The sequence below is a fragment of the Acanthisitta chloris genome, unplaced genomic scaffold (assembly GCF_000695815.1).
Source record: "Acanthisitta chloris isolate BGI_N310 unplaced genomic scaffold, ASM69581v1 scaffold509, whole genome shotgun sequence".
NCBI lineage: Eukaryota > Metazoa > Chordata > Aves > Passeriformes > Acanthisittidae > Acanthisitta > Acanthisitta chloris.
In genome coordinates this window covers 17,815-31,863 of record NW_008689599.1, presented here as the reverse complement: position 1 = coordinate 31,863, position 14,049 = coordinate 17,815, and the positions used below count along the sequence as shown (strand labels likewise).

General features: G+C 37.1%; 1 protein-coding gene across 1 annotated transcript in view; it reads right to left on the bottom strand.

Annotated features, from left to right (window-relative positions):
• Positions 1-14,049, bottom strand: part of CCDC6 (coiled-coil domain containing 6) — a gene marked incomplete at its 5' end in the record, with an annotated part of 30,033 nt that overhangs the window by 4,116 nt on the left and 11,868 nt on the right. Inside the window, 5 exons of the mRNA XM_009081465.1 lie at positions 912-1,036; positions 4,681-4,781; positions 8,147-8,303; positions 10,073-10,233; positions 11,882-11,985. Coding sequence (XP_009079713.1) covers positions 912-1,036; positions 4,681-4,781; positions 8,147-8,303; positions 10,073-10,233; positions 11,882-11,985 — 648 coding nt within the window. The remainder of the gene's footprint in view (positions 1-911; positions 1,037-4,680; positions 4,782-8,146; positions 8,304-10,072; positions 10,234-11,881; positions 11,986-14,049) is intronic.

The following is a 14,049-nucleotide window of genomic DNA, read 5'->3' as shown; positions in this document are numbered from 1 at the left end:
GAGCTCCAGCTTCCTTCCTGTTCTACCCATCATTGTAGCACTCTCACCCATCTTTGCTCAGTGAAATTGTAACAGTTATGTTTGCACGCTCACCTAAACCATTGTAGAAGCAGCCACGTCTTATAGCATTGTACCAAACACTCTACTAAAATATGTTTTTACATCTGAGAATGACAAGCATAAGCAAAAACCTTAAAAGATATTTACATACTACCACACCTGTTGAGAGAAATCCAAACGGCCTTGACACAACTCTAAGGTATTTTGCCAAATAGTAAATATTTAGGCTCCGTTTGCTCATTAAACTCCACAAATACTTAGAAGAAACATGATTAAGCAGAAATGCATCAAACATCGCAGGTAAAAAGGAAATAAATCCAGTTGAAAGATATGAGAAATTGCCCTAATAAATGTTTATATTAACTTTCTTCTTTGCCAATGACAATAGAAAATAAGAGTTAACTGCCTGTTACAGTGACATGATGGTAGCATTGTGTGTCATCCTGAAGAAAACCTGAGCTTGAAGCAACCTCAGATGACTCATCCGTCAGATGGTGGAGACTAGGAGAAAAATGAAAGCAATGTTTTTACTTCCCGGGATAGGCTCAGTAGCTTAGAACATCACTTCTCACACCCTGCCTGCTGATCCATAAGATGATACCTATTACTGTCCTTAAGATGATAATACATCCTATTCATTTGCAGAAAATAAGGTTCTCCAAAAAGAATCAGTTTCTGAGGGGTGAAGAGGAAAATCAGGGTTGAAGAAAGCAGCAATAGATATCTTGGAGTAAGGAGACAAAAACAAACATTTACAAAAATGTTTTGTAAAAAAGCTTAAGGACAAGCAATCATAACTTTTAAAAACCAAACTATATTGGTAGTAAGTGCTTAGTATTTTAAATACTTACTGTAATACCATGGGATGGTCCCATATGTTGCACGTGAAGGCCTGGGGAATTGTAGTAAGACATTCCAGCTCTAGTCAGTGAAGTTGGTGGTGTGAAACCAACTGTGTGACTTGCATATGACAGACCTAAAATTGTTAAAACAAGGTAACATCAAGATTCTTGTTTGATATTAAAAACTAAAGTGTGAGGGGCTTTTAAAATTTTTGGTTCTGAACCAATGCTAGGCTAAGAACTGGTAACTGCTGCAGATTAGACATCTAAAAATATTCATTGTACTGAAAAGTGTGATATGGAATTATTTCCTTTTCCTGTAGCAAACTACCACATGTTTCAAACATACACTACACAATGACAGACATAACTTTTTACTTCAGATAAATGGTGCCTCGGTGTTTTAAAGATCTGTGACATCAGCATATTCTGGGATTAGTACTAGCTGGACTAGGCTAGCAACTAACATTTAAAATCACTTTATAGGGTGATTTTATAGGGTTTAATAGGGTGGGTTTATAGGGTGTAAATATCTAATTCTTCCATCCAAATATTCTCTTTCTCTAAGAATTCATTTATAAAAATGCAGAGTACTTCTATAGGTAACTCAGGTAAACAGAAACAGCAAGTGCTAAGTGCTTCAAGTTCAGACCTTGAAGTGTTCTTAACAGTTTGAGTATTTCTAAGAAGAGCACATCTCCCAAAACCTTCAGCACATTTCTGCTTTCTGACAACAATATCAGTATTGTAGGAGACAGGACTTCTCAGCTGTTCAGTATTAGACATTAGCAACTGCTTTGGAGAATTCTGACCAAACAAAATTTCCAAAGGTCTATTACACTTCTATAACACCACATTGGGTTTAACTTTAATGAAGTTTTCACATTTCAACATTAAACCAATGCAGAACAGTGACACTGCAGCTGCAGGATGCACCAGCACCTACCATCACCCCTGACTGCCTGTATCTGTGTTTCTGCCTGCAACAGATGAGACAGGATCCTTGGGAGAAAACAGAACAAACCCCAGATCACTAATAAAGTCATATAAGAAAACAGACTCTTTTCCTTCAATTCTGTTTGATTCTGTTACATCCCCAATGTATGTCTGGTGCAAATTAAGAGAGACTCCAATGGAATCACAGCCAGAGTAACATCTGCTTTTTGATTATACAATCTAATTGTCTGTACAGCACATGTTTTATATCTAAGTGCTTTTGTAAGCACAAGGACAGAAAGAAACAATGTTCAGGGAGGTGACAATGTGTTATAAGTCAGAGGCAAAAGCCTAGAAGTAAAAGATCCTAGAAGTAAATACCATATGCTTCAAGTAACATTTGTAAGATGACAATTTTGAACTGCTTTGGGATAAACCAGCTGCACAAGCTTTACAAATGCAAGTCTACATGGCTGTCAAAGAAACAACAGTAGTGCACATACATCCAAGGTATCTCTGCAGCTCAAAATCTCCATCTAGCCAAGCTGCAAAGCACAAAACAGATGATCTACACTAATCAGTAATTAGAACAACTAATCCCCAGCTGCCTAGGAGTAGCAGTAATTACACAGTCTTCAAAGTTCTGTGCACTGTGCTAGAAACCTCAGCAGTATCTCAGCTTCAAAGAGTCCTTAAAAGTAGCATCTCAAGCCATGCAAGTACAAAAGGCTCTGGGATTTAGGAGCCAGAATCTAACCCATTAAACCTGACCAGCTATCCATATGAAATTACAGCATTTCTAACTGGTCACAAATTATGCTTCCACAAATTTAGCCACACCATTTGCAAAAAGAAACATGCCAAGTCATACAACTACTTGATGCAAAATAAAACTGTTGTATTATTCTGTGCTGATACTTGTGACAGTCTTATTGTACTACTTCAGACACAAAGTATTCTCAAACGCTATTTGTTTGCATTCATAAGTCCCTGACAGTTCTACAAAATTCCCTATTGATCTCATTAGTTCTCTAACAAACAGCTGCTTCTATTTTTCTGCAGTCTGAAACTTCCCAACTGTGGATATTAATTTATTAGAGATGAAGAAAAATAATGCAGCTGCCTGTGCAGAAGTGCTAGCCTGTAACATCTGCTGTACCATAATTTCCAAACTCGTGAACTCTGTTAGAAACCATCATTTCAACTGTGCTATTTTTAACTCTGCTTCAGACTGTGTTTCAGCATCCCCTGTCTGTGGGATGTAATTCCCACCAGAGCACAGCACAATTCTATCAATCTCTGCTTCAGACTGTGTTTCAGCATCCTCTGTCTGTGGGATGTAATTCCCACTAGAGCACAGCACTCTTCTATCAACTACTGATGGGAAGTAAAGTCTGCAGGGAACACTGAACACACTTCAGTCCCAGTGTAGGAACAAATTGACAGAGCACTCCTGCACTGACACAGCAGCATCTAAACAGGGTGCACTGCTAAGTAATCGAGGATGCAAGCCACTAAGTCACCAGGTAATTTGTCCCACACTTAGCTTTAATTATAACCACTGTGTGGGCTGCAGATACAACATGCAGCTCATTACTGTCTTATTAGGAAGGCTGCACATGTCTAACCATGAATGACTGCAGGAGTTACTCCAGAACAGCTGCTGGCATGACCACATTTCTGCACACCCAGTTACAGGAAATGGATAAGGAAACATGGATCATTTTCTTGGTAACACACCTTGCAAAACATCGAAAGTCAAGTAATTTTGTTCATGTGGTAAATGCAAAAACCTCCTGAAAACTCATAATCATAATGCTCATCTCTAACACTGTCACATGGCTTATGGCCATAGCTTGTTTTCACACATGTTTACTCCTTTTGCAACACCTGCATGAAAACTATTCAGAGTCCTTTGAAAAACTAAGGTCAACCTTGAAAACGAAAGAATTTAAAGACATTTTATATGTTCTAGCAGACCTGTGTAATAAAACACCTCACTCCCACCTTGCAAAATGTGTCACTACAGAGCACATATCATTTGCCCATACTGTAGGACTTTCCAACAGGTTCCAAAGGTGAACGTGGGAAAGCAGAGCACACAGGATTCACTTCATCAGGAAGCTTGTGATTGTCATCTAACATCCATGGCCAACAACTTTTAATAAATGTCCAAGCACAATTTTAAGGGGTTTTAAACTTCAGTCAATACATGTGTTAGCAACACAAATACATTTCCTTTGACTTAAAATATATTAATTAGAAACGCAGAAAAGATTTGTCTGCCCCTGTTATGCAAAGTACCTGAGACAGGAATCCTTGATTTTATAGTTATTGTTTTAAAACTGAAAACAGCAGAAGCACAAAAGCTATTACTCTACTAAAGAGAAATGAAAATGGACTTTTTCCCAACACATTCAAGATTAGACTTTTCTAAGAAGTTTTGATTCAGAGCACAATAGCAGTCTCATTACTAGTTCATCATCAAAATCCAGAAATCCATTTGAATTATGTGTCCCTGTTGGGCATCTTGGGGGGGAGGGAGGAGAGGAAAAAAAATAAAGAGACAGCAATAGAGAAAAAGCTAAAAAGAAAGAAAGGTTCAAGTGATAGGTACTTAACTGACCTTTAATATTAGTTCATAGATCTGAAATACATAACACCTGTTGACCATCCAAAACCATGCTGCTCTATAAGACACTTAAGGCAAAATTATTCTTGCATTTATGATGCAGGATTTTTTTCTCCAAACTAGCTCTGAAAGGCTACTGACCTAAATATATTAATAGGGCACGTTACTGTGATGCATACAATAATTTTAGAAACTGGGTTAAATATTTACCAGGTGATATAGGTCTGCTAGAACTTGGTGAGGGTGTATAAGGGATAGGACTGGACACAGTGCGAGGTCTTAATCCTTGTGCAGACATCTCATTAAAATATCTAACAAAAAAAGGCAAAGAATAATTAGATCAAACCTTTTAAAATGTGCCATGTTTTAAATGTTTCACTGTGATTTTTTTCTTCATTTCCCGTAAGAATCACATTGGGTTAAGAAAGGACCAGTAACCTTTAGGAAGTCATGACAGGAACTCTCATCATTGCTGACACTGGTTTAACTTTCAGTGGAAACAGCTGGACTTAGCTTAGTCATTTGCAATTAAAACCATACAAGTTGCATATTATCAGAATAGTACATATTAAGGTCAGAGATAGAAACCACATCCTCCCAATCTGACCTATACTACATTTTTGCACTTTACACATAATTTCTGCATTGAACTCAATAACTTGTCTGGCTGGAGTGTGTATTCCAGAAAGGTATTCAGCACTAATCTGAAATCATGAGAAGTGCAGGAAAATCACTAAAGTTCTGATAACTTACTCGAACGGTCAATCAGCCATAAAATAAAAACACGCCCTGTTTCCTACTTGAATCCCTCTGGTCTCAACACTTGGCCATTTGCTCATCCAGTCTTTTGCCACTGGAATAGAGAGACATTTTCAACCCAGGACATTCTCTCACTAAAGGTACTTCCAGGTTGTGTTGCAAGACACCTCCCACACTTGACTGTGATAAACTGAACAGATCATAACCTCAGGCAAGACATTTTTCCCCACCTGTAATAATTTTAGTGGTATTTACTTGTTCTCTACTCACTGAATACAGTAAAGCTTCTTCACAGACATCAAGTGCTATGTAAAAGGAGGTGAAAATAGCAATTGCTCCTACTTGCCACTTACTTTTTTTTATCTCAAAGGAAATTCTATGGGTTTTTTTCCCCCACAGCACTAGGTTGGCAGCTTTCAGGTTGAGCTGCTTATGCATTCTACAGTTTTTCAGTCACTGTGTAGATTACATGTTCCCCTTCTCCTGCACATGTGGTTGCAAATCAGTGCACTTAAGTTTCTATTATTAGATTTAGCTGTGTTTCTTTACTGGGCACAGTAAATCAACAGGCAAAATTAGCTACCTAACAGCCCTTTGACTCTTACTTGTCTACCCTTCTACCACTGTGTTCTCAGAAATTCTTAGTAGCTGCATTTATTCCCAAAGCATAGAAAAAAGTGGTAACAAAACCAGCAATAAAAATAGTCCTATTTGAAGGAACTCACAACAATTATACTTTGAGGTCTGTTCATAAACTACTTGAAACATGTTTTGATACTGTATCTTGCTGATTTTTAACCAGGATATTCAGAGTTACTAAGCCACATGCCCTAGCACAGGCAGTACACTGTAGTGATACCAAAGCTGGTTTAAATTTGGGCAGATCAGTTTACAAGTGTAGCTGCAATAGAGAACAACAAAAAACAAATACAGTTACAGATTAGGGTTTAATTATAAGCAAGTTCTGGAAACAGCTGCCAATATGCTAGTGAAACTGAACCTCTGCCACACACAGTAACTTGCAATGCAGACAAGTGCATGTGTTACAGCAAGGCAGCAGTCCTGGGGATTTAATCACACTGTGTTCTACACAAATACAATATTCTGTAAGTCATCCTAGTACCTGGACCAGGTGATACAGAACAGCAGCTTCCTGTCTGTATGGAACAGTATGGTTCCTGACTTCAGACATTTCCCTACTACTGCAAAGAATAGGATGGGGGATTGAGAAGACAAAGCTAGCCCTAGTCAGGAGGAAGAGGTTTTAGGAGAGCTGTGTATTCTGCACTCAGTAAAGCATCTTCATCTACCCCATCTACAAAAAAATAAGTATCACCAGCTAACAGAAGGCAACTGAAAAAAAGAAAGGGTATCTGATCCACCACCACCACTGCTGTTTTTAGGAAAATGTAAGCTGACAAAAATGCACATTTTATAAATCCTTACTGCACATAATTCCACAAGTATTTTGTCTGCACAGTGCTTCTAATGCCTGCTTTGTCCTTTCCTTTTCTTTGTGTTACTTACACTGCAAATAGCTGGTTTTGGAGCTGTTCTGTCAGGCCTTTTTAGTACCAAAAAATCAACACAACAAATCATTTTTCAGAGGTACAGGATAGTTAATCCTTTTTTCCTGCATTTTATTGACTACCACTACCTACAAATTGTAAAAAAGATTCAAATAGCTGGTTTTGGAGCTGTTCTGTCAGGCCTTTTTAGTACCAAAAAATCAACACAACAAATCATTTTTCAGAGGTACAGGATAGTTAATCCTTTTTTCCTGCATTTTATTGACTACCACTACCCTACAACTTGTTGAAAAAAAAAGATTCAGATGCTCTAGAATTTTTGACAAATACTGGTAATTCACATAGATCTAGACTTTGATTGCATTTCCATTACACTGTAAATAGTGGAAAAAATATTAGGCTAATAAAAAAAGATTCAAACATTGGAATCCTGTATTTCTAACAATTTAATCTACATAGCATTGGTTACATCTTCATAGCAGAGGCTGTATGTCAAGTCACCTTAGTATTGCACTAAAATGAACATATTACTTTGAACTTTCAGGGTGTTCCTTGACACTAAATATCTGGTATTTTATTTCTGGTAAATTAAGGCTTACAACAAATATACTGATGGCCCAAGAAGAAATCTCACAGTAACAGAAGAATACACAGCACAGGGTAACCTTTTTATTTCTTCTAAAGGACCACTATAAATTTCAAATAATGCAAAACATACTGAGCTTTTGGTAAGCAATGTTTTATTCAAAACGTACCCAAAATCCTCTGTAAAGATGACTATGTCATGTGACTACAACGTGACAAAACACTAAAAGGCATCACAAAAAACCATGAAAAACCTCAAGACTACCTGTGAGATCAGTGCAAGCAATGCAGCTTGCAACAGAGGGAAAAAAAAATAATCAAGGATGTTATGGCTCGGGTATCAAAAACAACCCAATGGTTCTGGAAATGCTTCCTCTCTCTAAGGTTGTACACAGTATCCCTTTGTATTTAGCTGAACATAATTTATTTTCTGCAAGGGACAAATGAGCCCCAAGTAAGGACCTCACAGAATTCCTTGCAGTTGCCAAGTTAGGGGTAAAATACAGGTATTGTGACCAGGTTATCCTGATTCTCAGCTCCACAGTTATGTTTATTTCCATATATACATTATCAAAACCCTAAACATTCTTCGGATACAAGTCTTTTCTTCCTCACTGCTAAAACTAATGCAATTTCTACATAACTTTCATGCAGTTCTACTGAAGATATTCCTGGACTGAATTTGATATGTATATTAAACCCATATACAGGTTATTTCTATAGTTCTATAATATTCAAAAAGTAGTATGAGTACTGATAAGTAAGTCAATGTCAACATATCTGCATGGCTAAAAACCACAAACCTTTCATCGTCCATTTCTAAGCTGGATTCACTTTCGGACAGTTGTCTGCAGAGAGCTTCCCTACGTTCCATTTCCCTCTGCAATTTTCTTTGAAGTCTCAAGTTTTCTTCTCTCATATGTCGCTCCTCTTCTAAATACTGTGCCATCTTCTCTGAATCTGAAATCCAGAATTTTGTTACAATTCGATTAAGATTCAATTTTACAGACAGCCGAATAGGTTGTGCCTAATTTTATTCCAACACGTCAAGATGAGGGTGTAGAAAATGCTCAAGAAGGATCACTCAAAACTTTCATTTCTAAATAGTTAGTTCAAAGCCTAATTCAGAACAGCAGCTACTCAAACTACTGCTCAACAGCAATTCTGGAAGTATAACATAAAGAAACCCCCCTCAAAAAAGTCATAGTTATTTATTTTAAAAACAAATTGAAAAGAAAGGAAAAAACATCATGAAGAAAATATTACTAAAACCATAAAGGAGAAATATTGATTCCAATTCCATTAAAATAACATTATTCAAAGATTTTCCTGCAACACAGAAGAAATTCTTTTTAAGGTGCATTTTCACTTCAAAGGAGAAAGCACAACACAAGTTCTAAAATCCAAAACTCAACTTGTATTAAAATTGCTACCTTATATGTATTCTAGAGCATGCTTGCAATGACACATTTTATCAGAGAAACTGCCCAGTAGAACACGCACCAATATTAAACTATTCATGTTAAAATTATATTAAATTTTAATATCAAATGTCAACAAGAGGTTTACTCTTTACATCAAAGGGCAATTCTGAACAAGTTCAGCAAACATCACTTACATGCTCTGCTACCACAGACTATCTGAAGTGATAAAACACATTCAAAATCAAATTATGGGGAGTTACAAAGCATTGGGACAGATTACTTAAATAAAATGGAACATGGGATGAAGACTTATGACACACAATGCATTTTGGGAGATTTTGATCAAGTTCACAGTTAAATTCTTGATCTCAAAAAAATCCAAACCAATTCATCATGCTTTGTGATCCCTTCTTTCCACAGCATCCTTCAATGAAATGAATATTCCTGCTTTGGAAGACAACACAGGATTTACCTCTCTTCTGTGCAAACATCACTTCTAAACGCAACAGTATTACTTATTTGAAACTAGTATTATGCCAAACCAGTTCCTAGACTAGAAGCACTTCAGAAAGAAAAAATGTAACACAAGTATGAGAATTTAGTAAGCAGATTTCATTGAGAATTTATGAATTAGAGATTCTCTAATGACCCCACACTGCAAACATCAAACTGAAGAGTGTATTTTGGTTTCAGCTTCTGCTTGCAGCCTAGCACATCACCATTCCTATCAGCACTGTTATTCCTACTGCAGTTCTGGTTAATCTGTTCACAAAGGCCAAGACACTTTTAAACCTAGATCTTATTTCCCATGAGAATTTCATTTTAAATGCTTGGAAATTTTTACTCTCAATCACAGTAATTCAAAAAGAAACCACTTAAAAATACTAGAGGATACTTGACATGTAATTAATTAGGCTAGATATGCAGAGTACTTTAAATCTAAGGCCTTGCTCTCATTCTGAGCTTCAGTAAGTGAAGGCTGCAGTGCAGAACTGGAAAACACAAAGATTAGCTGTCCTTGTCTTCTTTTAACTGCCGCAAGGGTAGATACATATTTTTTTTCTGGCTCATAATAGTCAGGAAATATTTACTGAGTCTTCCAGATATTCTTCTAATAAAGGTAAAAAACCCCTAAACTGCAGTATAAATACATCCACCAGCAATAACACTGCAATTATGAGAACGTTTCAATCCAAACCTGCCCTATTTTTTTCGCCTCTACCTTAAATTTAAACTCATCAAAGTACATATAAAAACCTTACATTAAACAAGCTTTAAATGATTTGAAATAAGCTATTTACTCACGCTGTAACTGTGCAGCCCTCAGTTGTTTCTTTAACCTCTCCACTTCGTTCTTTAAAAACCTGATATGTCTCATCATATTTTCTGGAGAGTCTATCTCCATTGATATGTCTCGGGGTGACGGTGGAGCTGACACTGGTTGGTCTAATTTCTCCTGCAAAATTCTGTATAAAAAATAGTTCAAACTTTAACTCTCATTCTAATGCAATGAAAACTTCAAATCCCCCTGAAAGGCACTGCAAGGATTTTGACAGATATATCAGATTTAACTACTGGTTCAGGGGAGGTAATTTTTGGGAGGATCAATACTGTTTTCTTTTTTAACTCAAAATAAAAACCCTAAAATTTCTTGTCCAAGTACAGATTTTCTGAAATATCCAGACATTGACATTCCTAAATATTTCTGCATACAGTTCAGGAAAAACTCAATCTCAATTATATATAGTTACCTCAATTTTATACTCAAACACTAATTATTCCACAAAATCATTACTAAGCAAATTCACTTAATCTCTTATGAGTTTTTACAATTGTGTTCTTAGAGAAAGGACACATAGTCAAGATTAAAAGATGACTGAAGTATGGTGGAACACAAGCATTTCTGCATTTCACCACTACCAAAAGAAAAAAATAAATCACATTTTCTGAAGGATAGTCAAAATAGTCTCCCCCTTTTATTCTCTTCTCATTGTTTTAAATCTCCAAACAGAAAGGGATTCCACACAGTCAAGCTTTTAAACACCTCAATCTATTGTAAATTCAGGAGTAATGAACTTCTCTTATGGAATAAGCATAAAGTAAATATTAAATGTCCTAAATGATGATTTGTGGAGTTAACATAGGAAGTATTTTTCAGCCTGAAAGCAACAAAACTGTCCTTTACTAGAAACATGCTGATTGATCAGATCCAACTTTGTCCTGAAGAGCAGAAACAGCAGCATGTAAGCACAGCTCTTTGCAGGTGTAGTATTCACATACACCACACACAGTGTACTAACACAAGGTCCAACTCCACCATAGCTCCCCATACGAAGGTGCAGAGTCTGAGATAAATTAAACCAGAAACACTTTGCCTTAAAGAAGGCTCAAAACCTAAGATACACAAAAATCCTACCAAAGGCTCATCCTGCTATGGGGTTTACCACTGCTGAGTATTACATGTAGCTCTTCAGAGCACCTTCCACACAGCAGGGCTCTGTAAAATAAAAGTACAACACCTGCAGTTCACTTAGGCTCAGGCCCCAGTCAAGATTTAGGGAGTCACACTAACATAACTGTATTTAAACATGTAGAAAGAAATGGGGTATTAATCATAAATCATTATTCTCCTCTATTCCCTCCTAAAACTGAGTTCTTATAACTTTAAAGAGATGGCTGCTTTCATAAGTATTTTAAATTTTACCTTTCCCAGGAGTATCAAGAGTCACTGCCTTAACTTCTACTAAAGAAGCAGTGGGAAGTCTCAATTACATGAGTGCACACCAAGAGCTTCTCATATAACAAATACAGAGAAATACCATGAATCTAAAATTGACCCCAAAGAGAAGCTTTAAAAAGAGGCTATCAGCAGCTGAAATAATGCAGCAAATTCCTTCAAGCTTTCCCAAGTAACTTCTCACACTATTTAGTTATATCTATTTTAAGCAATCAATGATGTGGCCTCATGCAACCTAGGAGCTTTACAACTGCTTTAACTTCCAGCTTTGCATAGATTAAACAACTCTTATGGGACAGAGATGAACATATTTAATCCAGAACATTATGTATGAAAAATCTCTCCCATAGTAACAAGCACACTGCAGCAAGACAAACCGTTTTTCTGCTTCAAGCTTATCCATCCTCTTCCAGAGACGATTCACTAGTGCTTCTTGTTCTTGCTCCAAAGTATTTTCAAGGTCAATCTTCTCACGTCTTAGCTGGAGAGAAAAAACAGTTAATGAAAATGATGGGCATGTATTTTTTTGCACTGAACTCTCATTAGGAAAGATCACTGCTCTAACCACACCATTTTACACAGCCCTCTACAACAGCAGGGAGAAGGTGAAGAGACTAAACTCAGACACAATGCACTAGTCATAGAGCCAGTAAAAAAATCAAGAGATTCAGGAGTTGCAGAGTTGTTGTCTCCTTAACATAAATTTTTCTAACAGATGTTGTTTCTGGCCAGCAAGGAGGAGCACAAAGCCTGAAACTGGACACGGAGGCACTGATGACATGACAAGCCTATTCAAGGACAGCTCCTATTCCATGTGTCTCTGAATTTCAAACTGAATTTACTGTCCACTATGCCAACACTTAATGGACAAAAAGAAGCCATGTTTGCCTTATGTTAGATAAAGAAGCAACACAACAAAAATAGTACAGAAATAACTGTATGAACTGCCTTAAGTGTTACTGTATTAATCCTTACTAGCAAAACAAATATAATTCTATTTTAACAAAGGCTTTATAAAAGTAAAAGCTTAACTTGACATTATTCATGTTCATGTGAACATTCTTGATTCTACTGTAAGTTAATAAAATATATAATTTACAGCCACACATGAAAAAAATCTATGACTAGTAAGCAGAAATACAATGTAAGTACTAATAATGCAGGAGACTATGAAGAGTCACAGCTGAACTCAAAAATGTTAGCAATAATTAAACATTTGGGAACAGATCAACACCTTTACAGGTGGCAAATAGCATGGAAGCATTTTTCCCAGCAAAGCCTTAGGTAACACCACTTTTCTGACAGGCAAATAATCTCCTATCAGAAAATGGAAAGACTGAAAAAAGATTAAGTGATTTCCTCACACGTTTACTGCATCGCTGGGTGAAGGGCTATTACAGCATCTGAATCTGTACAAGAACTCTCTGCTAACCACTAAATACATACTGAGAAACCCAGGCAAAACAAACTTACACACCTCAGGTAACAGTGCAAGTTTAATGAATGCACAGCTTTCTTCTTTAAAGATTAATTAGTTACTGTAAGCAGACATAGACATATATTGATGAGCAATAGGGAACATAATTAGAAAGAAGAACACTGTTCAGTAAATCTTCCCATGTTTAAGTGTCCAGACTCACATTAAGGGCTGAGGGAGTTTGCACTTCAAGAGAAGTCAGGAGCAACATGCTCCAGCCTCACATGAGGAATGAGCATTTGGATCCTGACCAACACTTTCTTCCCCACACCAGCTGGAGCTGGAGTGGGAGGAAGGCAAAGGGCTCAGCCCCTGGAGACACAGGGTGCTCTGCCTTAGGGCACTGCTCCTTAGCCAGTCTGGCCAATGCCTGGGGCTGGGAGTGTTTGGAGGGGAGAAAGCACCAAAAACATTATGGAAATCTGCACACTGTGTTTCCTCATCACCAAAATGCAGATCTCCACTACACTGCACGGCTATCTACAGAAACACATGAGGAAAAAGTTTGAATGCAGCTCATTAGCTCTGCAGCAAAGGTTTTTACATCATTTCAGTGCAGCATGGTTTAGACTCGCTCTAACTTAGACTTTTTACAACTATGTTATTGATCTAGCAACTAACAAACCCACAAAAACACACAGGTGAAAGAAATCCATCTCTTTTAATGGTAGGAAGAAGAGCACACTGGAATGTGAAGACAGAGCAAGTTATTTATAAACCTGAATTTGAAAAATCTAAGCTTACATTCAGTAATACAGCAACCACCACCAAGACATTGGAGTCCATTAGTTATAAATCTGCAGGTAGGTGAGTGTGCACAATGGCAAAGTCAAAGCATCAGCAACAACATGCAAACAAGCCTTGTGCTGTGCCCTGAAGGCACATTCAACTCTGATGAAACACTAAAGAAAGCAGGTTGTGAAACACATCTACAACTCCACATTTCCAGCAATATGAAAACATACTGGAAACGAGTATCTTTCTTTCCTGATCACAAGTCTTGTCCCAGTTCCTCCCCCTGTCAGGATATTAAAGCTTTAAGGATGAACACCTTGAATTGAAGCTACA